Consider the following 27,619-nt stretch of genomic DNA (forward strand, 5'->3'; position numbering starts at 1 on the left):
TCTATGCTGTACATGAAAATATATTAACACCAACTACTCCAGCTCCAGACTACATAATACTATTATACCTGGCTACATTATGCATACATCACTAGGACAATACCCAACATCTTACTTCACTAATGACTAATACAGGAAAGTTTGTATGCTATGAGCTAGTACAGTGATCTTAACAGCTTGTTTGTTACTGCCAACCACATCTAACAATTTGACAGTGACTGGCTGTTGTCCTCTGTTCATCACTATGACAACCACCATCTTAGTAGGGGTAAGGAAAGCAACTGCCTCCAGAGATGAACCAATCACAATGTTGGATATCTTTATGGATCCTCTGGGAACAAACTTGCTAGAAAGTTATGAAAGACTGTATATTAAATTGTGTATATGATTAATTTTTAAATTACAAAAAAGATCAGATGTTTATCATTCATTTCTAGCTTACATTTTATGTGCTATATCACTAGTGGCACACATTTGCGACCCACTGAACAAAAACCCGATTGGTTTAAATAAATCACATTGGTTTAAAATGCATGCAACAAAAATACTTTTTAAGAACATTCTCTCTTCAGTAACTCCAACAGCAATCACCAGATAAGCTGAAACATTGCGGTTTTTTTCCTCCAGACTAGGCATTGGCCTATTATGCTCAAAATTTATCTTTAATTTTCTTACCAGAATTTCCCAAAAATTTCTCCTATTGTTCCTTTTTCATTCTTGTATCTAACTCATTATTCTACAATATTGCTCATTTAGTTTCTGTAGCAAGTTGCTTAGTTTTCAAGATGCTGATACAAGTAGTTTTACAAGAATTAATTAACAGCCATAAATGAAGCATTCCATCTTACACATCATGTTTCTAGCCAATAGTAGACACAACAAACTTAGAATGGCTGCAATCTGTAGTAATAATTCAAGTGTTTTCAATTATTAGCGTATAGCTATAGCTACATAATGATATCAGCATGTTCAAAGACTTGAAGAAGATGCCATGGTATAAAGATGTACAAGTTTCAGAATTGCAGATAGTCATGCAATTAAATCAATTAAATCCCTGATGCTGGCTGCGGGTTGTTAGTATGAAATGATCTGACTGCTCTATTAGAGTATGTGAGTGTTCTATTAGAGTATATAGATCCTTTTCATCCAGCACACTTGTCAGTGGCGTATCTACGGCAGGGCTTTGTAGGGCCTAGGCCTTGCCAAATTTGGCTAGTCCCCTACCAAACTGAAGATTACTAAACCCAACTTTTCATGGGTCATTGCATTATCTAACAAGTGAAACTAGTTATTCTATACTAAAATTACTCACCAAATTATTAGCATTGAGCTGTCACGAAGCCAACAATTACTAATTAACACCCATCAATTGAGCACGTGATTAAATCACTTGTTGGTGATATTCATAAGGGTGCTGGTGTCTTCCTAGTGTTCTTGTAGTTCATATTTATAGATCCTTGTAAGATTTCATCAGATATAGGTGTATAAACTAGCTACTTCATGAAAATCTAAAAGCATGTTTTTTGTAGCTGAAATGGCCTCAGATGTCATTTTGCATCTGTTGAAATTCAATTTTTTTTTCTGGGGGGAATGCCCTAGCGCTAATATACAGTGCCCTAGCTGTGCCCTACCAATAGGGAAAGTCTAGATACACCACCACTGACACTTGTAGCTGTAGATATCATTCTTAGTAGCTCAACTCTTTCTTGTAGCTAATCAAGAAGGGACGCACCCTTTAATTCCATCAATTATTCCCTGGACATCTGATAATTCTAAAATTATGCCTGTAACCATCCTATAATTCCAGAATTATTCTCATGAAATTGGTGACATATTATTCTAAACATTTACTGGGGTAGGCCTGCACCTTTTATCCCGGCATAATAATCATGCCAGGATAATAGGTGCAGGCCTACTCCAGACAACAAATGAGTCATAAAAGAAGTTCGAGAAAAATATGCAAACCATAGTTGGGATTTTGCTTAGCAGGACACATTTGATATTCTTTTTCATATAAAATCATATTATGTATAACATTTTACAAATGTCAGTCACACACCAATGTATTCAATCAGGCTATATAGCAGTCATGCAGCAGTGGAAGATCATAAGTTTACATGCATCACATTATAGTGCAGCGGTTAAGCCTCAAAAATAAAGAGGAACGTTCACTTTGTGATAAAAGCATGGAATTTGGTGGAGATGTAGAGTAAGGCATTCTGAATCATTGCAGGATGGGTACCACCCAAATATAATTTAATTTAGTGGATTATTACACAATAAAAATAAACCATTAAATACCATTGATATGACAGTATCATATAGATCAGTACACACGTACATTAATTTACATAAATTGTTTGCTACAATGAATGCAGTTTATGAAGTGATATATCATACCTGTATATGGGGACCTGGGGACAAGCATTGAATTTACTTAACAAGAAGTTACGTTTCTTCCTGAATAGAATGGGGATGGAAACTGTCTGAAAATGGATTGCTTCCTATGTTTTGTTACAAATTCAAAATGTCTTGCCAAGGACTATGCAAATGCTTCTGAGCCATGTTCAACCCTTTTTGCATGTGTTACATGTTGAGCTAATGCTTCTTTTGTGGGTGAAATATTTATAACTACATGTACATATGACAAAGAGGTTTGGCATGCTCCATTACATTGTTTGGCTTCAGATGTTTTAAGTAAAGCAAAACAACATATTACATCTTTGCAAGCATCTCATCATTCAGAGCACAATCACTATTAGGAGCACTATAAAGTAAGCCAAATGTTAAATTTAACATTTCGAATATCCCATGCAGATTTTCTCCCACTAGCAAATGCTGATGTAGTGTCAAATGGATGGAAGAAAGGCAAAGAATTTGCCTTTTCATTACCTAGTTTTGATGCAATTATAATTAAATATATAAAGGTAAATCTTTAAACTCCCGTTCAAAGATTTACCTTTATATATTTAATTATAAAGATTTACCTTTATAATTAAATATATAAAGGTAAATCTTTAAACTTCCTCTGTCAAACCCAAATCGTTTTCTGGGGCAATTACTAAACTAGAACATCAGTGTCCATATTTAGTGGACCATGTCTTGTAGCATGAGCAGCAGGAATTAACAGTGTAGTATCAGTCACTTCATGGTTCCAAGGTTCAATTTCTGCTATCAATTCAGTGCTAACTTTATTCGTTGAAAGATCTCTGTTAAGATGAGTGGTAGCTAGCTATAAATTACTTTGTGGTTAATGTCTACATTTTGTGTTTGGAGAAATATACGTAGCAAAGATATTTCTATTATTGTTACTCAAAAGGTAGACCAGTTCTAGGTAATTGTGCTATTTAACACACATCTTCTGGAACTTCCCCCAGCCTTATGAACCTATTGTTTGAAGAATAAAGATCCAATACAATGTCTAGCCTCTCAACATCTGCAAACCAAAAATGGCATCAGATTGTTGTCCGCATATTTCAAAATATCTTGATTTTACCAACAGGAGATCAGACTTGACTCATTACCTAATGCAAGGATTTGGTAAGCTTAAGCCAGATGATCGATGGAGAAAGTACAGGACAACTTTTGTGAGGCTTTAAAGCATTTCTAATTTAAAAGCTGATTCTTTTGACTGCCATACAGTAAACAACCTAGCAGAGAGTTGACAATCTTTTTTGAGTGCTGCTGTTTTAAACAGTGTTTTCGCTCAAATTATTGAGCTAAACAAGTTTTGCTGTGATAGCGAGTTTGTCTCTGTGCCTAATTGTTTAGCATAAAAATAATTTGACTGCATCTTCATTTAAATCGATCCATAGGGTCTAGCATCTCCTTTGCAATACCCAGCTTAATAGAAGTAGTATTAACCTATTTTTCAAAAGGTGGTTGGTAGTGCAGAGCTTGTTCATGGTGCCTAGAACAGATTTTCCATCATCCACAAATTGAGCAATCCATCTCTATAAGTTGCACTATATAACTCTGTGCCATTCTATTATGTGTTGATCACTGAACACTAGTACTCCCATATCTTGAATGTGTGCTGGTAGCCAGCATTCATAGTTAACACAAGTAGATGGAAAAATTAGCAATTTTAAATTTGAGTAAGGACCACAGTAGAAAGAAAAAGCAATGAAACAAGGTACACATGTAACCATACTAGTGCAAATTTATCCCTACTTTAGTCATGGTTATAGTTAAAGCTACCCTGAAACAGCTAAAGTAGGGATAAATTTACACCAGAATGGTTACATGTATAAGCAACCCCTCCTTGTTTCATTACCTTTTCTTTCTACTGTGGTCCCTACTCAAATTTAAAATTCCTATATTGCATATCGCATCAAAAGAAGGAATGGTCCAGCTATAAATTGTTATCTGAAAAGTGAAGTATCTATTATACTTCATTGTCAGCTATGTTCAGCCTGTTACACAGCATTATGAAGGGAAGCCATCACACACTACCTCCGAATCAACACCTTGTACTGTCAGTAAGATGAATGGGACACAAAGGAGGTCACTGGTAAGTCCATGAAGAATGCATTGTACACACAACCTTGAATAGTGAAAAAATCAAGTCAGTAGCCTTAGCCGTTATCGAGTTATGCTTGTCTGAAGGAATCAGTCAGTCAGTCAGTCAGTCAGTCAGTCAGTCAGTCAGTCAGTCAGTCAGTCAGTCAGTCAGTCAGTCAGTCAGTCAGTCAGTCAGTCAGTCAGTCAGTCAGTCAGTCAGTCAGTCAGTCAGTCAGTCAGTCAGTCAGTCAGTCAGTCAGTCAGTCAGTCAGTCAGTCAGTCAGTCAGTCAGTCAGTCAGTCAGTCAGTCAGTCAGTCAGTCAGTCAGTCAGTCAGTCAGTCAGTCACTAAAACATTCTGTTTAATATATTTATTTTAAAATTCCATAGCAAAGCATTTCGGGTTGATCTGAAGGCTATTCTAGGTATATAATTTTAATATTGCCTCCTCCATGTCAGGGAAAAGTGAGGGTAGTTTTTGAGTGATGTTTTTCATGGGCCATACCCAAACCTTTGTGGACCCTACTATACAGTGATCCACAACAACAAAAAACACGGTGTTAATCGATTCAAAGTATCAATGTAATTGTTAAAATTAATTTTGGCTGCAATGCATTTCAGGTAAAGTGCAGCTCTTTTTATAATGGTCCATACAGTGTGTGGTCATAATTATACTGAAAAATACAAGCAATTTACTATAAACATGTTCTTGCTACACACAAACATGTTTTCATGTTCATTTATATGTTGTATACATGTAGAGCTAAGAAGTGTATGTTTGTAAGGTTTCATTGGTTCAAAGCTTTTCAAAAATATTAATAATGGTGGTTTTACCATTGTAATTTTTAACCGTACCCATCCTAAAATGAAATGCATGCACACCAAATTTGGTGTTTTATCACAAAGTGAACGATCATATGACTTAACCGCCCCACTATTAAGTTACTGAATAGTATATGCAGTATTTCTCACCAAAATTATTGATGAGAAATCAGCCTTCATGGCACCCTGGCAAGCCCAGAAGTACTCTTCAGTGTGACCTGAAATGCTTCCTGCTACACTTTTTTTAAAAATTCAGTATATTTTCTGCTGAAATTACTATAACTATTACCTTCAGACAAGTGTAACTCAATAACAGTTATATGGCTACAGGCTTGATTTTCACTGTTGGATGTTGCTTCAGCCCAACAGGTACCTTTTGGAAATGTATACAACATGGACCTACCTTTGTCCCCCACTGACAACACAAGGTATTGATTTATAGTAGCATGTAATGGCTTCCCCATGCTGGAATTAGGCACTAGTCCATTATGCTTTATAGCCTCCATGTTTTGCTTATAAAAGAAAATTGCATTTTCTGAATGAGTGATTGATCAAAAGTAAATATACAGCTGCCTGTGTCTGATTTGGCAGTACACTATGAACCACTGCTTTCAGAGCATATCAGTCTACCAACACATGGTAGTGTGTCGTTTGGCCAAGAAAGCTGGCACATCACACCATGCATATATTAACAGGTAAAAAATTTTCATACATGCATAACTCCATAACCTTCTCCAAAGCACACAATGTTACAGTATACATATCTGGCATGTCCCCCATGCAGGTAGGGTAGGCCTCACAACAAATTTGATGGAATTCACTCCAGTCATTCCCAAGATTTGGACTACCAAAGTTGATTTTGTTTCTATGGTATTTCTTCTTAAGGGATCTACAGGGCCCAAAATTTTCTTCTTTTTGCACACTTTGCAAAAGTTGCTCAAAAGCACAATTTCTTTGAAATTTTGTGCAGATAAAGGTGAATTACATAGAAAGTTTACTAAAGAATCTGATAAATATTCACATTATCATGAAAGCTAATTAAAAATCTAATTTCTGTCATAACTATACGGCAAACTGTTTATGGAAAATTGGTGTGTACCATGGACCATGGACCATGGACCATGGACCATGGACCATGGATTTTCTTTCAGTTTGAACATTGCGTACTGTGTGTTCGAAACATGTGTTGAATAAATCGCATGGGCTATAATGCAATACGCAATACTTAGTACGCGATACGCAGTATCAGTTCAAATGGACAGAAAATACACACAGTACATATATAGGAACCATTGTATCAGTGCCTTTTGATGGCTTGAATAGCAAAGGATTAATAGTTACAAAGCAAAACCCAAACAATTGGAGTTGAGATACTCTAATAGAACAGTCACTGCAAGGTAACAAAAAATGTCAAAAAGTTACCAGATTGTGAACTGGGACCTCCACACCAAACACCCAGATCCCTAACCATGGTGCCACTGCATCATGGCTGTTCATCTTACTTAATTTCTAATGAAAATTCTTTATAGTTTCATAAATCTACCAAAGGAAATTCTTTATAGATTGTTCTACACAACATTCAATGTAAGTCCTCAAAAGTGTGTGTTCTATTAGAGTACTTATATAATTATCTGTATTAAAGCCAGGCTCAAATAAATGCCAGGTCCTAAATTAAGGCTGGGATGTTACCTTAATGAACCTAAGGTTGGTATCAGATTACAATGTCGGGAAACAAGGCCTACTACAACTAATAAAACCAAGGAGCAGCAAGATTTTTTCGGCTGGTTCACAAGTGGATTACAATAATATTGACAAATAATCAGCAATACAATTATAACTTCTGTGTTAACTAATCATCGTTGTGTCTACATGTAGATAAGAATAAATGTGGATAATGGCTGGCCTTATCAATTACAAGAAGTGAAATCCACACAAAATAGCCAAGCTCCGGTGTGGCCTTCAAAAGCTTGGACAAAAAAAATATGAAATTAAAGGAAATGACTACAATGATGCTAAGGACAAGAGACAATATAACACGAGGCAAAGCTGAGTGCTATATTTTGTCTCGAGACCACTATTTGAGTGCTATATTTGACATATAGCACAAGCCTAGGCAGTGCTTTATCTGGTATAGAGAACCATCAACTTGAGGTACACACAAGACACACAAAACAATTAGAAACTCACGGAGTAGTCCTATATAGGCATTGCGTCTGAGAGGATGAGTCCAGTTTGTCTTCTCAACAACTAAAACTCTTCGATTGTGGTACTTAATAAGCATATTCCTAGGACTCATTTGTTTATGTGAACAAAACATAGTAAAAACGTTCACTGCTGCTGACCACAAGCACCATCATTGAAATCTTCAAGTATGTCTATAGATTAAATCAAATGGTTTTGCTCTTACTAGAGTCATTTTGTATTACTTTTATAGAACGAGGACTTTTTGCTTTGTTCCTCCCACGCAAGGTTCTTTATTAACATTTATAGCATTAACATAATTGCAGCCATTTCTTTGTTATCTTTGATTTCACAATTTTCTCACCCAAGGCTGCACCCTCTTTTCACAGCTTGACTGTTAAAGGTACAGTACCGATCAAATGCCATGTTGTCTTGCGAGAGTGTAAGCAATTGAAAAACTCGTTAATTAAAAGATGTGGCAACTATTTCGCTCGTGAGTATTCATCCCAAACAAAATGGGATGAATGTATGTGAGCAAAATGGGTGCCACACCCTTTAATTAGTGAGTATTAATCACTTACACTCTCATGAGACAATGTTGTATTTGAGTGGTACTGTACACTAGACTCTTGGTTATCCGACACTAGTTTATCCAAAATTGGATCTGACTGTTCTATTAGAGTATTTTGAGCACAAGTATATGTCCTATTAGAGTATTTCAACAGAGTGCTGTTTGTAAATGTACGGGCTTTGGTTATCTGAACACTTTTACCATTGCCTGAAACACATTGGGTTTGGATAACCGAAGGTCCACTGTACATGCTTTGCATTCAGTTGTTATGAAAGATCTGCTATCCTGTGACAGCTTTCATTACAATAATAGTATAGTAGTTCATTTCCTGATGTGCATGCATACATTTTCTGGATTGTCTGTCTGTGAATGCTATCCCACTAGGGACCTGTGAGAAGGCTAAAGCCTGTGAATACAGGGAGTCATAAATTGTGTACAATACTTGTCTAAGGTGTGAACAGTTTCCCTTGGCTGCATTACACATTATCGTGTATGATGTCAAAAACAGCTACTGTATAATCATACATTATTATACTACAGCAGAGTGAGTGACATACACGTACAATATTATTACCTGATGTGTCCCACGTAATAATAAAACACTTGAGGATAGATGACCTGATTATCATAGTCTACTATTAACATAGCATCACTACCACACTTGATCACACCCTCACACTCATCAGGTCCAGCATGGTCAGGCCCACCCAACTTGTCCAACAAGAGATTCCAGTCAATAAAACCGACCACCCAGTTGTTCATGTCTCCCATCATATCATGAGCATAATGCTCCCCTTTATCCCACTTTGGGTCCTTAGGTGTCCAGTCTCTAGCCACTGTGGCCTCAGTAGCAAGGATTGGTCTGTCTGAAAAGAGATGGTGGGTGATGTTAAGGTTAGGGAAGTCATCTCCCGAGTACCAGTGTACTGCTGTACCCCACACATACTGGGCTGCATCACTGTCTGAATAGATGGTCTTAGCCCACTCCACTACATGATTCTTGTTGTGGTCATAGATGAGGATATTTACGTCAGGATGGTCCCTCTTCAGTTGTGGTCCCAGGTATGCTTTAATGTAATCTCTTTCAGTCTCAGCTGTGAAGTGCATGCCTTCATACTCCATGGGACAAGCTCCTGGCTCATTTTGAACTGTTACTCCCCAAATGTTTATCCCTTCTGACTTGTAAGCTGACACAAACTTTGAGAAGTAGACAGCCCATGTCTGTTTGTACTCATCTTTGAGATGACAATCAGTACAGCCAAGGGGACAGTAAGGTGAGCCAAGCACCTTCATCCATCCTGGAGGACTCCATGGAGAAGCAACGATGTTCAGTGAATCATTCGTCCACTGCTGCCTGGTGGAGATAACTTTTTTAATAAAAGGTATGATGTTTTCCTTGTCATGGTTGATGCTAAAATGAGTGAGGTTTACATCATCCTTGATGTTATCATAATTGTAGTTCTCTAGAGAGAAGTCACAAGACCCTACAGGTAGTCTAGCCATGTTGTACTGTAGTCCAGCTTCAGAGAAGTACATATCTATCACTTGAGCTTGTAGGGTGGAGTTGAGTTTGGAGAAGACGTAAGATGCAGCATCCGTGAAGGCTCCACCAAACCCCAACACCGTCTGGTAAGTCACGTTCCTGCACAACAACGAGAGACAGATCTAGAACGTAACATCACTGCTAGCCCGCCCTCTACGTACCTGTTCACTGTTATAGTGGCATCGCTGGTGAAGTCGCTACCAAACGAGATATTTGCTTGACGAGTGAGGCGGTCATCAGTCCCCTGTGCAGTACGGTACCACTGGATGGTTGTAACACTATTACCTGGCCACAACACTTGCAACAATACAAATAATCCCACAACTGATTTCGCAGGCACAGCCATGTGGCTTCTTGAGCGATGGAGTGACCTTTTACCACCTTAAATACATCGACCTTTGTGCGTGTGCCACGAGGAAGCTAGTTTGCCGTTACAATGGATTCACCACTAAGAATATGCAGATTAGCGAAGTCCCAGTTGATCAGTTACAGCGCGAGAAAGTATAGAAACGAGTAGGTTGCTGTACGTTCTATTAGAGTAACTTGTACTTTGACAACATTGGAATCACAAAACAATGCAAACTTAGTCACAGCTGCCCTACACACAAATGGCAGCTATAAAAACTAACTCTACAAAATATAATAATTACAATCAATCAAGTTTCACCTATCACCACAAGCAGCTAGTTCAGTGGAGTCCTGTAAACAATACTGTAATAACAACACTGTTAATACTAACAGCATTACCTTGATTGTATGGCCATAGTTCCTGCTATCATAATCTGAGAAAAAAAAACGTAACACACTGAAATGCAGCAAAGCTAGACAGTACAGCTCTTTTTGGCATGGACAAAAACTGCTGTATACATTGTAATGTGGACTTTAAAAATGTTTGCTGGATTTTGAAAAAGAGAGCATGAATTGTTTCTCCAACAAGAGTTTTACCACTTCCAGTATACAATAGGGCTTCCAAACAATTACTGTATGAGCAGAAATTTTGGCGTAGAATTAAAATTGGCGGACGTTCACAAAATCACCAAATTAAAATCTCACCATTAGTGTTTCTAATATTGTTACTGATTGAACAGGCGAAAGATCAAGCAAGAAGCAAGGTGGTGTATCTAGAACTGGAGGTCAGGCAGCGATTAATCAAACAATTCTACAATTGTTTGTATAAATATCACACATTAAGGAGGTCCTATACTATTTCGCCAAAAAAGATACCAAGATACACCTCAAGAAACACGCAACGGAGCCGGATCGTAACTAGCTACTTGGCACGGAGAATGTTCCCAATCACTTCGTTTCCTTTTGCTACACTGTCATGGATTCTCCATGAAATTCTCTTCAGTATTAGTATTAGTATTAAATTATGGACATGTAGCTAGCTATACAAAACAGACAAAAATAATTGTTAATAGGCCAGAGGCCTTTTAGTCTGTCCATATTCTGTTATTGACCAGAAATGGTCTAAATAGTATACGGGCCAACGAATACATATATCTTTGTAAATGAGAAGCCAGCTAGACAATTTGCTACCACGTGGGACTCCATGTTGCATTTCGTCAAATTAAACTCTCGCCAAATATTCTGCTCGCCAAAATTTCTGCTTATACGGTATGTCATTTGAAAGCATTTGTGGGGTGAAGTAATAGTTGTAACATGGGCACAAAAGATTTGCCTATGCCCAAAGCCATTTTGAGATGCAGCCACTTTCCCAAGATAAATCTCAATACACCGGTGTACATTTATTCGTATTCCTGTGAAGAAGTATACAAATTATATCCTCAGGAATTCCTTTGATCTGAGGTGTGAAAGCGTTACATACAACTGTAAGTATGCTGTATATTGGCTCTGTGTTAGTGTTTGTAACATCTACAGTGTCTACACTGACCACACTAGTTATGGATAGTCGGTTACAGTTGTTCACAACGACATGACTGTTTGCCGACGTCACAGACTCCAACATCACTGATCCATCCTGAGTGTCAAAGAACCTGAAGTCTACAGTCAGGTCATTACTCTCCTGTAAGCATAACATTATTATCAGTCTTATCAAAACAGCATGACCCACCTTAGCAGCAACTAGGTTCATGGCTGGAGTCAGGAAGATGGCTGGTCGGACCATCATAGCAAATGACATGATACCCATGCCACGATCAGTGACCTTCAGCAAAGCTGGACACAAGCAAACAAATTATAATATTATAGGCATAAAGTGTAGCAGAATGACCACACTATGGTACACCGGTCTTCAGATTTGTTACCAACCACTCACAATTATCCACTACTATACATTTCTTTTAAAACATTTGAGAATATCGTAGGTGTATGACAGGAAATTTTGATGAAAGAATAAGTTTACAAATTTGACTTAATTTATCAAACCTTGATTCCTTTAAAAGCTGATGATTTTGTGTGATCATCAACATTTAATTTGTCAATACTGATAAAATGAGGATTCTTCAACTTCCTTGTTGTACGGGTATACAATGATAACATGGACATGGTACAGATGTACTGTTTTCTTAGAGGACTATATAGAACAACTGAACTGAAAACAACTGTACACTTTTCCAAGGAGATGGTGCATCTCACCCAGTAAACCCACAATCACTTCTTCTACACTCCACTACACATAACCACTTACTGTTAGGGTCCATAGGGTTGGAGGATATGCTGACACTGCCATTTGGCATTACTGCCAGAAACACTCCAGTGTGGAAGGCTTCCAGTTGAATGATCATGTCATTGTGGATCTTGTTAATTACAGAGGGAGCACCAAAAGGCGTCATCAGTGGAGTACGAGGAGTATAACACTGTCTGTTTAGCCGCACAAAGAATTGTGCATCAGGTGATGTTGGCATTACAGTGTTAGGAGGGTTGGCTACACCCTGGGAAGACATATTGACGTAGTTTCCTGGGTTTGACACAGACTCCAGTGTGACATAATTGTCTGGCAGAACACCCAATTTCAGTTGACAGAATGGACCACCCTTGCCCTGTGAAATATACACACAATATGCTAACAAGCTTTAACATTAGCACATCTCCTATCATATCTTAAATATTCTTGATCAACATACAGGTAAAGATTTCAAGGGATCAATTAGTACTACAGTTGAGCCATTATCCACAGCCTAATGTCATTTTCTTTACAGTAGGCAATATGAAAGTACTACATAGAGTGCTAAATACAATAAATGAGGTTTTACCATGTATAGTTCTTGTTGCCATAAATTATCAGTAACTACAGTAGCCACACCCACCTTTCCATGCAAACCCCCTCCTCTGATAGCAATGTAGTCGGACGGTGATGTCACTGACTGCAACTTCACTATGACAATCTGAGCTACTGACTGGACTGGTACCACATGAACCTTTAAGTTACCTTGACAACACAGAATAGTTGCTTACAGATACAACTCAAATTTAACATATTATATTTATAATTACAATGGTGTGGTAATTTTCAATCCATGGCGCAGCATGGAGACATGCAATACACACATTGTGAAACCTTACTTAATACAAGTACACAAAAAAATAGGAATTTTCAACTAGAGTAGGGACCATAGCACATCGGTCCATCACAGTAAAACAATAAGAAGTGTCATATCCCTACTGTGCTCAAGATTATAATGTGATTTAATATCATGGACTACTTCAACTTGTTTCAGTACTTTTTATCAATGTGCTATGGTCCCTACTCTAGTTGAAAATTCCAAAAATTTTTGTGTACTTGTTTGTTAACTTTTTTTGTAAATAATTATTATGACTGGTGAACCCACACATACCGCATCTGAAATGGTGCCGCGTGTCCCAGTTATATCAATTATCGTCTGAAAAGTGAAGTATCCATTACGCTTCGCTGTCGGCTATATTCAACCCATTACACAGCAGTACGAATCAAGAACTGTTTGAAAAGCACCTCTGCAATCAAAATAGCCACTATGAAAAATACGGACGATTTCCGTTACGAAGGGAAGCCATCACATGCTACCACCAAATTGACACTTTTTGCTGTCAGCAAAGATGAATGGGACACAAAGGAGGACAGTGGTACCCGTAGCCTTAGCTGCTATTGAGTTACACTTGTCTGAAGGCATCAGTCAGTCAGTCAGGCAGTCAGAAAATTTCTATTTTAAAAAAAAAATTCCATAGCAACTTGTTGAAAGCGTTTCGGGTCGATCTGAAGCTTGCTTGGGCTTAGTTTTACCTAACCAATACTGCCTCATTGTTGTCAGAGAAAATAAAGGCTGGTTTTTGGGTGATGTTATTTCGTGAGCCACGCCTACTCCTTTGTGGTCCCTACTACAGTACCTTCGTACTGTATGATGTAAGACCACTTCATTATAGTGACCATGTCAAGTAAGTCCCATCTACTTTAGCTGCAACATACAATGAAGCAACATTTGTACAAAAGCCCTCAGAGAAATTGAATGAACATATTGATGTACTATCACCAGATCCGTAGTGCCAGGTGACAACAGACACAATACGTGGATCGGCTATGCTGCTTTGTCCCATTTCCTATAGCAGGGCCATGATTATATCACCTTGATTATCACCTTGATTAGCACACAAACCAGGTATAAAAATACAATTCGTACCTAATGAACGACTTAGTAGCTTTGGCTCCAATTTGTACAAAACTAGCAGCAACGAACACGTGGACCATAGTCCCATTAGGCATTAGCCTTTTATAGCTCACTCTTTTTACCATATACAGGGTAGGATCTGTGAAGGCTCGTTAATTTAAGGAGCCAAGAAACTTCTAGTCTAAATACGAGGAACCCGCAAGAAGCATGAAATGTTATAGATTGCTGGTAAAATCTGGACTAATTAATGATAATACAGGCTGATTTGTTGCCTCCCTGCAGGTCCCTAGAGGGATTGACAGTTCAGGTAGTTGAACAATGATGACAATGATAATTAAGATCTTATGGAAATCTTGAAATCTCACATGAAATCTTAGATTTCAAATCTCGTCCCTGATTTTGTCGAGTTTGTTGATCCCTTATTTGAATTGGTGGAGTTTGACTCGATGTAATACACCACTATAGTGGAGTATTACTAGATATTATAGTGGAGTATCACTAGGTCTAATACACTATTATGGTTGAAAAGAATTTATTACTATCACTTTTGTACATCAGGAGTTCATCAAGAGTAGCGAGGAAGGCCAAGACGAACAGTAAATATCGCCATAACTTTGGAATAAAGTACTTGCAGAACAATCCGCACATTGTATTTGTTAAACTCATCGAGACAAGCCTAATGGCACCTTGTTTTAAACCTATGAATGAAGTACGCAGCAGCTTAAGTGGTAACAACAAATTCGCATACAGTCACACAAGACAACTACAGTAATCCTCAGTGCCCCAAGGATTAAACAATATGAATACCTTTGGGATCTCAACTAATTAAGTTCGCATTAACAGGTTTCAGTGTAATATGTAACACTTTGCGTAGGCAGATCAAAGGAACTTTTGGGTATCTGATATTACCCTATGGCCAGGGAAATATCTGTATAATTCCCTGTGGTTAGGGTATTATTTCTATAATGCCCTCTAGCTTACAAGGTAGCGGTAGCGCCTGGTTTGTTTTATAAAAGCTCAGACTGAAAACGATTATGGGAATAAATTAATGCTCACATGACTATTATCATGAGTTGGAGTTTGGCTACAAGAAGCACTCAGATGGAGGCATTTCAGTATCCTTGCCATTCTACAAGCTGGGAAACATTACTTGAAGGTGAGAACTAGTTTTATTGCACCTACACAAGTGTTTTGGCACGTTTTCAAATACTGACCATACTCACATTACAGGTAACACAAGTTAACCATGCTACAACAAAGCTTACCCCTTTAGGCCTTTAGTATATGTTGTAATTAGTCTATAAACAACTCAATAGCATTAAAACACTTGTAAATTCCCCACAATTTGCAAAAACTCAACTTTCCGTGATATCTTTAGGACTCATCCGTTTATTATAACAAACGTAGCTGCAATGTAGCAATGTTAATTATAACAAACATTGCTGCCTAGCCACAATGTAATCTTTCAAGCATGTATATAAAATGAATGCAGTGGTTTCACTCATATTGGCATGGGTGGTTAATCAGCTGACAGGCTATTAGCCTGCAATAGAAGCGTTGCATAATAGTTGTAACGTGGACACTCGTGGTCTGCCCAATATGTCCGCCCTCAGCCCTCAGGCCTGCAGCCCTTGTACTATGGGTGGACATATTAGGTAGACCACTCATGCCCATGTTGCAACTATAAAATGGACACCTTGGGATCAACCAATAGTGTCCTAATTATCAAGGTGTCTTGATTTTCCAGGTCAGTTTACGTAGTAAGGGGTATTCTGGGACCTTAACTAAGTGTCTGGATTATGCAGGTGTCCTCAAGTGTCCACATTAACAGGTTATAGTGCTGACACACATGTGACTTACAATCAGGCATGAAACTTCCAAATCCCATGAGCTCTGAGTTCTGGATACGTAGTGGGTAGCCACTGGATCGAACAATCAGTTGAATCTCGTTGCCATGTTGAAAAGCATCCTAAGCAAACAACCACACAATTAACACGTCAACTAACAACACATAAATTTCTTATAAAGTCTTGCCCATTCATATTTACACATGTGCAATTCATATGTGATAACTCCAGCAAATATCACAAGGCATATACTTTGAATATATTTGTGTCATTACAAATGCACACATGCATACATACAAAAGTGCATGTATGACCAAACTATTGAAGTTACTAACTTACCAACACACTGAATCCTGTAGGAGCTCCTGGGCTGCTAGTACCAGTAGTCATGATCGGAGAGGATGTTGGTGGAGGCATCACAGGAGTGCTCTGAGGGTAACCCCCCTGAGGGTAAGCCCCTGGATAACTGACTGGAGGTTGTTGATAGCTGGCCTGAGGCTGGGGTGGATACCCAGTTGGAGGCTGTGCATAACCAGTCACAGGTTGTGGATAACTTGTTGGAGGCTGTGTATATCCTGCCTGAGGCTGTGGATAACCAGTTGTAGCCTGTGGGTAACTTGCTACTGGAGGCTGTGGGTAGCTTGCTACCGGAGGCTGTGGATAACTTGCTACCGGAGGCTGTGGATAACTTGCAACTGGAGGTTGTGGGTAACTTGCCACTGTAGGCTGTGGGTAACTAGCTGGGGGTGGTGGTTGAGGTTGACTAGGATAAGTTGTAGCTGGCGGGAATTGCTGAGGCGTCGGCTGAGGGGCTACCTTCACAGTATCACTGCTGGAACCCTACAGCAATGTAATACACAAACATCATTGCCACAAGTAACACATTAGTTGCTCATACTCAATGGGCTTCCCTTATAGTCAGAGTAACACACACAACTGGACACATGCTACTGTAAATCAACATGTGGGTACAAAATACACTTGATCACATAACATGACATATCATCTGTATTCTGTACCTTGTAGAAGGATTTTTGCAAAAAAACTATAAGTGATTTTTATCATGAGCCCACTATCGTGGTTCATGTCACATACAAGTTTAATTTTTCACACAGTAGCATGATGTAATATGAAAGTATGGCTTCAAAAGCATGGCTACTGTTAATGTAGTAAAGCGATAATTATGGGGTGTCAAAATGTTAACTATGATCAGTTGATTAGCAGAGTAGGGTAACCAGCTACTGTGGTTGACGTTGACACACTTTCCATGGGTTGGTCTAGACCATGCACAAGTTGCTGACATTTTTATTCACTGTTCCAAACACAAGAATTCTCTCGAAGTCAAGATGATGGATATCCTGAACACAGAAGTCTACTAATCAAGGATTATGTACTCTAATTCATATCCTCGAAAATTGTGTGTGCTGCTTAAAGGATTTGCCATAGGAACAAGTATTTTGTCCCAAAATACAAATTTTTTGACTTGTCAATTTTCCACTTACATGATAACAAATAAGAACTGAACAGTGTCCACAGTAGTATGGGATGTTATGAATCACAAAACACGGCAAACATAATAATATGTCACTATACTTGATTTTTCCATGTGTCCAGTCACATATATACAAGAATTAAATGTGTTATTGGAACAGCCAGTGTGTATGCTAACAATACTTACAGTACCACTCAAATGCAATGTTGTCTCACAAGAGTATGAGCAATTTAAAAACTTGTTAATGAAAGGGAGTGGCACCCATTTCGCTTGCGAGTATTCATCCCATTTTGTTTGGGACAAATACTTGCAAGTAATATAGGTGCACTCTCACCAGATGACGTTGCATTAGAGTGGTACATACTGTATGTATGTATAACTGAAGTCTCATACACAACTTACACAGTACTTCAGTGACCAGATTACAACCCCACTACAACACCATCCCTCCCTCCCTCCCTACCTACACTCACCGGGTCACACACAATGATGTAAAACTGGCCATGGTCACCTTGTGCGGTAATCCCTGGGGGCTTTATTGACCTGTCTTGTTTAGCCCCAAGATATTGTCCCCGATTTTCCACTGACTCAAAACAAACATAACCATGGACTAAAAATAACAAAGAAACAGTACACAAATGACACAATACTGCCGTAATAACACAAAAAGGTCCCACATGCCCCATAGTGTATGACTTCTGATCCTTCTATTTAGTATCTGCTCAGTTGTATAGTTAACACACTTCACCTGCAGGTATACTACTGGTGGAGTAATGGATTACATAAGGTGTATTCTAGGTGTTGTAATGTGTTGACATTACTGTGATCAAAATGTGTATAGGTTAATGGCAGGCAAGTCAGGGTAGGTCACATTAGTGGACTGACATTGGACTAGAAGTAAGAGAAGTGGAATCCTCACTACTCCAAATGTTTAGAAGATACTACTATACAGTATTGTTTTTCCTTCAGCTTTATAATCCAACAGCCTTGAATATATTAATTCAACAAGACATGCATTATAGTCCTAAAGTGTCAAAACCCACAATCACACTCACCAACATCATGTGCATACAGATGGGTATATGGTCCACCTCTACCCTAATAATAACATCATTAGTGATGACATCATTAACAATGACATCACTTACAGTTCCTATAGTTTCTCCATGTCTGATGGCTATCCAATATTCTGGATTGCGTACATTCTGAAATGACACCACCTGACCTCCTTTACTGTGTACTTTGAACATTGCTGTAAGGGAGGAGGATCACATGAGCAACCTGTAGCAATAAGGTCTAACCTACTGAGCTGTCTAATACTCACACAAATCTAACTATGTTTTCAATAAGGTATAGACCCCTTCAACTTTCTCCAACTAGTGTCGTACAGTATGTCATATATAGCCACTTCTGAAAATATACAGTCCCCTCCCCCAATTGTAGATGCATCAAAATTAATGAGAAAAAAGCTGCGTGAGCCCCTCCCTCCTCCTGGTCAAATACTGATGACATATATACTATGACAAAATCTCTGTCATTGCAAAAACTGCTCATTCAAGAATTTAATACAACCATGTTGTCTCAAAGAGTTTCTTGATATGATTAGCATTGTGTAATTAGACCCTTTACCAACTCAGAACACTTTCAGCAAGTAATTGAAGTGTATATATACACTCTTTGGACTTAAAGTGTGTGTGTGTGTGTGTGTGTGTGTGTGTGTGTGTGTGTGTGTGTGTGTGTGTGTGTGTGTGTGTGTGTGTGTGTGTGTGTGTGTGTGTGCATGCAACACGTAGCACATGGTCCAACTAAATGCAGAATTTTTGATTAAGTATACCACAGCCATGTTAATCATACGAGTGCTAAAATACTCTAATAGAACAATCATCGATTGTTCTATTAGGGTAAATGGTTAGGCCAAAACCAGACCAGCTAAACTATTGTTACGCCCACTGTATTTGCAAACGTACCAAATTTTCCATTACAGCCTGCAGCATCAAGTTTGCCATTGTCTTGGATACGCAGCGTTTTCCCAGCTGCTTTAGAGTACAACCATACCACAGCTCCCTCTGTCAGCAACTACATAACAAAGTCATGAAACCTGACCATGTATTAATGAGAACAACTAACCTTGCTCCTTGGTGGACATGATTGTTGGTTTCTACCCTGTAAAGTGAAAAACATGTAAACTATCTTTCACAGATTCGGTGTTGTCTTATCAAATGGTTATTAGTATAATCCATAGAAAAGCAGCCAAGCTGCAAAAAGGGCCTTATTAAAAAAATTCTGTTTTCCTAAAAACGAAGGTGAAAAGTTGTGAAATCAAAGGTGGTAGCCTGGCTACAATGATGTGTATGCCAATAAAAAGTAATGGCAAAAATAATGACAATACTATTGTTGACTTTAACACCTTTGATTTCACAGCTGGAGTAACACACATCACTCACAGGATATAAAGGCACAACACAGAACTTTTCATCATCTCCCATTGCTGAAGCTACAGGTGCCTTGGGATGACCATTCTGTTGGACTGCAATATGGTGGTTGGGATACTTCACTGACTCCAGTGAGATGTAGCCAAATCCTGTACAAGAAATATGACACATGTTTAAGTGGTATCATAACTAGGCCTATTACTGCTAAAGAAGTTAAATGATATCATGTACTTCACTGCTCTCAGTATACACACAGGTTACTGGGACTATTTGAACCCTGTTTGTACAATAAAATAAGTGAATTTTAGTGTATATGTACTTAGTGCTCTGCGATATACCGGTAATACCATTTATCGTGATAAATTAACATAACCTGTTATCATACCATGACAATCTTTGATAACCGGTATATTGAAATATCGGTATAAGATTGTTTTTAACCAGCCTTTGGTGTTTAATTACTCAATCTGTTGAAGGCTTAGCAAGCCACACCCTAAACAAATATGGGAAGGTACAAACACTGGACTGGACCACTGGAATGGACTACTGGACTGGTTGTTTTTGTTTTTTGATTGCATTCTTCTACACTTTTGTTAGGCACATTAGCTGTTACACATATTCAACACACTTGTTTTAGTCATAACTGCTTGAATGTGAGTGTGACATGTCCCAAGATTATTGTATTAGCTATGGTATTGGTGATATATTAGTTTTTCCCTATTGAAATTTCATGTTATTGTATAGAAATGCCTCCTTGGTGCCTTCTCTACCAAATCATTCTATTTTGCAGATAAGAATCATGACTCTGTGTACATAATCAAGGTTGTGATACGTACAACACACTTACACAGTATTACAATTTACTGATTACGACTACAGTGCAGTGTACACAGCAGCTACTTGTACAGGTGTAATGATATGTATGTAATAGTTGTAATATGGCCACTTGTGATTTGCCTAAAATATATGCACTTGGGCACAGGCTAATACACTATGAGGTAAAGCCGAGTGCTGTATTTACCTTGAGACACACCCGAGTGCTGCATTTTTCGTACACACAAGCAAGGTGGTGCTTTAAGTGTTTTATTGTACTTCTGGGTGAGTGATTTTCTGAATCACTTTAATTTTTGGTGATCCAACTATCAGTAAGTGGTCATATTTGTAGCCGTAGAATGAACTGGTAGGGTTAGTTTGGAGCGCTTGACAGTGTCACGCACGTGATCCATGTGCCATGTGTGGAGTTGTAGCTTAAATGTTCCGTGATCAGACCATCAGTAAGTGTTCGTGTAATCTATTTCTAGTCATGGAACCAACTGGTAGGATTAGTCTGGCTAGTTTTAGTGATTTACAATGTCATGCATGCACGTGATCAATTGTGCTATAAGTATAGTGTACTTGCCCAATTACCCACATAACTATACTGTACAGTAGCTATGCAGCTATTTGGAAAATACAAACAAGCTAACTATATACAGGGGCGTAGGGAGGGGGATTCCAAGGGGTTCAGGAACTCCCCCTCTGTAAAATTTAGACTTCTGCAAGCAGGACCCTAACACACCATTTAGTGTGGCTGGACAAAATGAGTGAGTAATAAGTAATACACTGCGCCGAGCACTATGTGTACTGTATATACAAAAAGGAGCATTTCTTGAGGCAAATTAGACTTAAAACAAAAGGACAAATTTTAGTTCTAATTTAAAATGCCCATAAGTCCATTTTTCTTGCACCCACAATCACAAACTATAAACGGTAGGACTAGTTCACTTACCATGATCAATGACGTTGAAATGGCAGAACACCCCTCCCTGACCCTGTAAAGAAATAAAGATTATATCTCTTTATGTCTCAAACATCAATCGTGCTTGGACTTGTTACAAACATCTATGTACAACTAGAGACTTCAACATCGTGTATAATTCCAAATAACATGTAACCATGCACTGCATGATCTAAGCCATTTAACACAACTCACATTTCCTATTATGGCGTTCTCCTTCAGAGCCAACCAAAATTTGTGGTTCTTCTTGTTCTGTAGAGCCACCACTCCATTGGGCTTAGAATGGACAACGTACTGAGCTACAGTAACAATAACAACACTTATTAACTGTTATGAACCCTATAACACATGTACAGATGTATTATATTTCAGACTAGCACAGTAATTATATTTTTATAAATGGGCTATAGTATGTCTGTCTCTCACAAACACCCTACATTAGCACAATGTTGCCACCTACAGTAAGCAAGTACACTCATTGTGAACACTTTAACAAAGGTTCAAAAGCAAGTTACTATACTTGTATAATAGTATTAACACTTTTCAGTACAGTAAGAAAGTGTGACAAACAGTCGGGCTTTTCAACTTTTCAACTAAGTCCTACAGACTATATAAGCTAAATAAGTATATTCAACAAATCTATTTGTGAAAAAGTAAATGCAATGAGATAAACTTTTCTGCTAAATGGTGGTACACAGTATAACCAATCATTGCCATCTTTAATCAATGCTCACCAAATTCGCCATGAGATCCTTGTGCATCAACTCTTGCTTGCTCAGTTATTCTCAAGTTTTGACCTTGTGACTTGGACCACAGTCTGATCACTGCTCCATCTATCAGTACGTTCTGTAACCAAATCAGTGAATGGTACGTAACAGTATAAGAACAATTGAATGCACATCACGTGTCAGTAATATAACATCACCCCTTAATGACAACACATGCCTGACCTGCTATAAAATAATCCCATCAACTCAATATTGTACTTTGTGTGGGAGGATCAAAGTACCATTGTGTACTGTTTTTCATACACTACCAATTAGCTACACAACTGTACTGTATGAGTTATGTGAACAATTGGGCAAATACAGTACAGGCAGAACAGTTATACAAAGAATGTTATGAAAACAGCTCCACTTAGACAGCACGATTGATTTTGTACATGAAATTGCAAATTGCTAAAACTAGCCAAACTAATCCTAACAGTTTGTAGGAAAAGATTACATGAACACTTACTGATGATAGCCTGATCACCAAAATTAATATTAAAGCTGTTAGGGCACGCAAAATGAGTGCTCCAAGCACGAAGACCAGGAAGTACAATATAACACTTAAAGCACTGTCTATGCTTGTGTGTATGAAGAATACAGCACTCAGCTTCGCCTCACACTACATTAGCCTCATGACATGCCCCCTCGTGCTGTATTTCCATACACACATGTGGTGGTGCTCAACTACATGTACAACATGTAATGGTGTGAAGCATTAAATCAACCATGCATTAAACTGATAATCTCCTAAAGATAATATTTCAATCATGTGCTGCTGTGGACAAAAACAAGACTCATAACCTGCAGCTGGACTCTGAACTAACTCTCTGACTCAGCTGGAGACATAATTTTTGTAAATTTTGAGCTACACTATGCTCTTCCTTACAGATCTGAAATATGATACATACATACACTAACTTACGTGAAATATTTAGAATTAGATTTGGTAGGAGAGCCTCCAACAATTACAGTCGCAACTAATAGTCAAATCACCTGTAGCTAGACTATGTAGTAATGGAGTTAGTACTTGTCATCGAGATAGTTGGCTATACCAGCTACAACTAGCTCCAAGAGATTATAAGAATAGCCAGTCAATCATCATTGTCAAGCACTCAATTATCTGACTCATTCTATTCTAATAAATCAATGCACGTGCGATATTCATTATTAATCAGGAAGAGCAGTATCAATTGTTGTAGCCTAAATGACAGTGCTTGCAGTACTACAAGAGTTTGATATATTGTTACAGTCTGGATCACTGATTATTCCCAGACATGCCACACACATCCATCATTGCTATAACATTCAGTTGTACCCTAATTAAGTTATTAAGTGCAGTCCTTTTTTGGATATGCTTCACAGTGAGACATTAGCTGGTGGTTTGTGTTTGTGTGCAAATAGTGTTGCACCACCTTTGTACAATTGTTTAATAGTCACCACCATATAGAAGCCTTACTATAAACTCAATAAGAGCCACCCACGGATAAGAGCAGTGGCTTGCATCTGAACATATTGATGCAAGTAGGCCACCAAATTGTTGGTTTTGTAATTCATCACAGTTTCATCCCACCTCACTTTATTTGCCATGCCAGGTTGGTACTAGGGCTGAAACGGATAGCAACTTTTACTATCCGGATATCCTGAACAAAACCTATCCGGATATCCTACGGATAGTGACATCATCACTTGCTATAGAAACATTTTATAGTTTATTGTAAGAGGTCACGTGATGGACAGTCGATAGGCTCACGTGAGGTGTTTGGAAGAGTCAGTCGAGCAGAGGGCCAACAGGAGTTGTAGCTCGACTCTATTCAGTGACAGTTTGCTTTTTCTTAGGATCATAGATAATGAACTCAGTTATATTATTTTATTAAGATTGCTAATATTAAATAATATACTTTGTGTGTCAACCGGAGGCTCGGCTGCGGCCACCTGGGCTTCGAGTAGGAGGTACTACTGGGGTTCTACAACTTTGGAGGTCCTACCGAGACCCTGAAGAAGCAGACAGGAACGTGAAGGAGCTATGGACGCCTGCGTATCCTGTAAGAGAGAGGTTACGGAGGAAGAGAAGGCCATGGCGTGTGACCTTTGCGACAAGTGGGAACATGTAGGTTGTTTAAAACGTAGTGATAAGCTGACCGATGAATTGTATGATGCATTGGTTGGGTGTCGGTCTAAATCAGTGTTGTATGTTTGCACCCCTTGTCGAGCAAAGGGCACGATTACAAATCGTTTGCATATGTCAGAGTTTGAGCTTGCACGTACGCAAGATGCTAGACACGAAGAGCGGCTGGCCAGCGCGCAACGTGTCGACGAACTTAATGCTCTAGTTATGGAGCTACGTGATGAGAAGAAAGATCTCATTACCAGACAGACAAGTCTGGAAGGCGAGATACAGGTCCTCACTAAACAAATGGTGTCATTTCGGGGAAAGGGCAAATCGTCTGCTGAAATTGCAGGTGCAGAATTACAACCAGTTGTGGACAAGGTCGTAAGGTCAGAAAAACCCACTGAAGATACAAGTTTACCAGTGACCCAGACAGAAGGTAGCCACGACAGTGATGGCAGTGATTCTAGCAGTGATGCCTCCTATGCTAGTGGTAGCAATCAGAGAGGTCATCTGCCGAATAGACAGAGCAGAAAGTGTGACCCTCATCCACCGGGATTTCGTTCTCTTACTAGCAGAATAGACAAGTTTAGTGGCAAACGGGGTGACGATGATTTTGAGATATGGCTGTTAGACTTTACTGAAGCAACCAACGACTGTGGGTGGAGTAACCAGCAACGTGCCCGTTGGTTCTCATGGTTTTTGACTGGTCCTGCGAAGGCGACATGGCAACATACTGTGAAGGAACGCGACAAGGCTTCATGGTCAAAGATAGTGGAGATCTATCGTGGACAGTATGGTGTTCACCTCGACCCACGCACGGCCTATCAGAGATGCCAGGATCTACAGTACAGTCAGTTTGGGTCAGCTCAAGGTCTGCTGGACGCAATGCGTGATTACCAGCGCATGGCACCTCGTAAGTTAAATGATGAAACCCTGGAATCTATTTTGTGGAATAAGGTTCCACTAGAGCTCCAAAAAGAGTTGGGAGAGATTCCTGCTGGTTCTGTACAAGAACTTCTACAGAGACTGCTGCGTGCCGAGATAGTTATTCAAGAGAGAGCTAGACGGGGTGGTTCAGGTGAGAGAATTCCAAAGAAGGAAAGGCAGAGTGAAACTGTCTACAACAAGTTTGGCAAGGTCTCTCAAGACAAGAATAGTAGCAATAGTACTCCAACAAAGCCTAAGAACCAAGTAGAGATGTTCATGAAGGGTGTCAAGTGCTTTAAGTGTCAGAAAACAGGGCACATAGCCAGGAACTGTACAGAGTCTAAAACCAAATCATCCTTAAGGGTTGACGTTGATAGTCCGGAGACTGAGGAAGAATCTGAGTCCAGAGTAGATCAGGATGATGAAATGTGGATGCGTACAATATTATCTGAATCTGATACTCAAGCAGTAGCATTACAAGTGGCACTGAAAGGCCCAACTTATAAGGTAGACATTGTGGTTGACGGAATTAAGACAAGAGCTCTTTTAGACAGTGGTGCACAAGTTTCTTTGGCTCGACAGCAGTTACTACCCCACATTAAGCAGAAGAGTAACTGGTCCATAGAACAGTGTAGAGAAAGAAATTTCAAACTAGATGGACAACCTTTGGGTGCTGGTGGTGAATCACTGGGTGCTAAGGGTATTGTGGCCTTACAGGTCACAATTGAAGGTACTAATGTTTCTAAATGTGTACCCTGCTATATTCTAGACTCTTCAAAGCCTATTTGGAGGGGCGAACTGCAGAACTGTTGTTTGATCCTTGGTACTAATGCCATGGAGGATTTGGGCTACAAGATAATTGACAGCGTCGGACAGCCAGTGATGTCAAGCAGTCACGCAGAGTCAGCAGTGGTAAGACAAGTTGTTTTATCTCAAACCCTGAGATTAGGACCACAACAGACTAGAGTAGCTCGTGTAGAGCTGAGTGCCAATGATGATGAAGATGTAAGCAGCCAAGTAGGAGTAGTGACTCCTGATGAGTCTGTATTGGCCAGTGATTGCTGTGACTTTATGGAAGGATACTGGACTGGAGAGAGTGATTTTAACATTCCAGTAACTAATTGGGGTGTGGAGCCAGTTGTACTCACCAAAGGTACTGTCATTGGAGTTATTGATACTGTTTCTGTAGTTGAGATGGATGACAATGTTTGGAAAGATGAATCCTTTGGAACTATTGCCGTAGTGAACATGGGTAATGGTGACCGTGAGAATCTCCTTAAGACACAATTAACTGTTGGCAGAAACTGTACACCTGACCAGAGAGTAGCCATTATTAATTTGATGAAGAAGAAGCTTGATGTGTTCGCTTTAACAGACAAGGAACTTGGAGAAACTGATTTGGTAGAGCACTCCATAGACATGAGCGACACTACACCAGTTAAGTCTCCACCAAGAAGACTGCCATATGCTCTACGCAATGAACTTGAGAGTGAGTTACAACATTTACTAGATACAGGTTGTATTGAATCCTCAGGAAGCTCTTTTGCTTCAGGATTGGTTTTAGTCAGGAAAAAGGATGGTTCCCTAAGAGTTTGTGTTGATTATCGTGGAATTAACAAGAAGACAATACCTGATCAATATCCGATCCCTAGAATTGACGACCTAATTGATGCTGTTGGTAGATGTAAAGGAAAGATCTTTACCACACTAGATCTAATGAAGGGATATCACCAGATTAAGATGGCACCTGATTCTAGAGATAAGACTGCGTTTACTTGTCACTTGGGATTATTCCAATACAGAAGGATGCCATTTGGTTTGACTAATGCTCCAGCAACCTTTCAAAGGTTAATGAATAAGTTATTTAGTGGTCGTGACTGGAGTTTTGTTTTTGTATACCTTGATGACCTTCTAATAGTGTCCCAATCATTTGAGGAACATCTTGTTCATGTTGAGAAAGTGTTACATCGGTTACAGGAAGCAGGCTTACGACTGGAACCTCAGAAGTGTGCATTTGCACAATCAGAGATCAAATATCTGGGCC

The 27,619-nt window shown here is 39.0% G+C and overlaps 2 protein-coding genes across 3 annotated transcripts in view; both read right to left on the reverse strand.

Annotated features, from left to right (window-relative positions):
* On the reverse strand, positions 1-10,100 carry LOC136255414 (putative glucosylceramidase 3). Its single transcript, XM_066048169.1, has 3 exons — positions 9,781-10,100; positions 8,651-9,718; positions 1-346 (listed from the first exon to the last, which is right to left on the reverse strand). The coding sequence occupies exons 1-3, from the start codon at positions 9,963-9,965 to the stop codon at positions 127-129; spliced, it is 1,473 nt and encodes a 490-aa protein (XP_065904241.1). The 5' UTR covers positions 9,966-10,100; the 3' UTR covers positions 1-126.
* Positions 7,490-27,619, reverse strand: part of LOC136255412 (uncharacterized) — a 23,459-nt gene continuing 3,329 nt past the window's right edge. Inside the window, exons 3-20 of one of the 2 annotated variants that reach the window (XR_010700890.1) lie at positions 22,503-22,614; positions 21,964-22,067; positions 21,760-21,802; positions 20,004-20,140; positions 19,687-19,722; positions 19,527-19,635; positions 18,708-18,811; positions 18,615-18,657; positions 18,033-18,169; positions 16,407-16,907; positions 16,081-16,189; positions 12,889-13,010; positions 12,270-12,621; positions 11,694-11,797; positions 11,514-11,645; positions 10,367-10,401; positions 10,207-10,318; positions 7,490-7,499 (exon numbers count right to left, since the gene is read on the reverse strand). Coding sequence is in view for 1 of the 2 variants with exons in the window: in XM_066048165.1 (XP_065904237.1) it covers positions 10,303-10,318; positions 10,367-10,401; positions 11,514-11,645; positions 11,694-11,797; positions 12,270-12,621; positions 12,889-13,010; positions 16,081-16,189; positions 16,407-16,907; positions 18,033-18,169; positions 18,615-18,657; positions 18,708-18,811; positions 19,527-19,635; positions 19,687-19,722; positions 20,004-20,140; positions 21,760-21,802; positions 21,964-22,067; positions 22,503-22,614 (2,196 nt within the window). In the remaining variant the exon portion in view is untranslated. Of the gene's footprint in view, positions 7,500-10,147; positions 10,319-10,366; positions 10,402-11,513; positions 11,646-11,693; positions 11,798-12,269; positions 12,622-12,888; positions 13,011-16,080; positions 16,190-16,406; positions 16,908-18,032; positions 18,170-18,614; positions 18,658-18,707; positions 18,812-19,526; positions 19,636-19,686; positions 19,723-20,003; positions 20,141-21,759; positions 21,803-21,963; positions 22,068-22,502; positions 22,615-27,619 lie in introns of those variants that run through there. The other variant, XM_066048165.1, reaches the window with a different exon arrangement.

The sequence above is a fragment of the Dysidea avara genome, chromosome 5, assembly GCF_963678975.1.
Source record: "Dysidea avara chromosome 5, odDysAvar1.4, whole genome shotgun sequence".
NCBI classification, from domain to species: Eukaryota; Metazoa; Porifera; class Demospongiae; order Dictyoceratida; family Dysideidae; genus Dysidea; species Dysidea avara.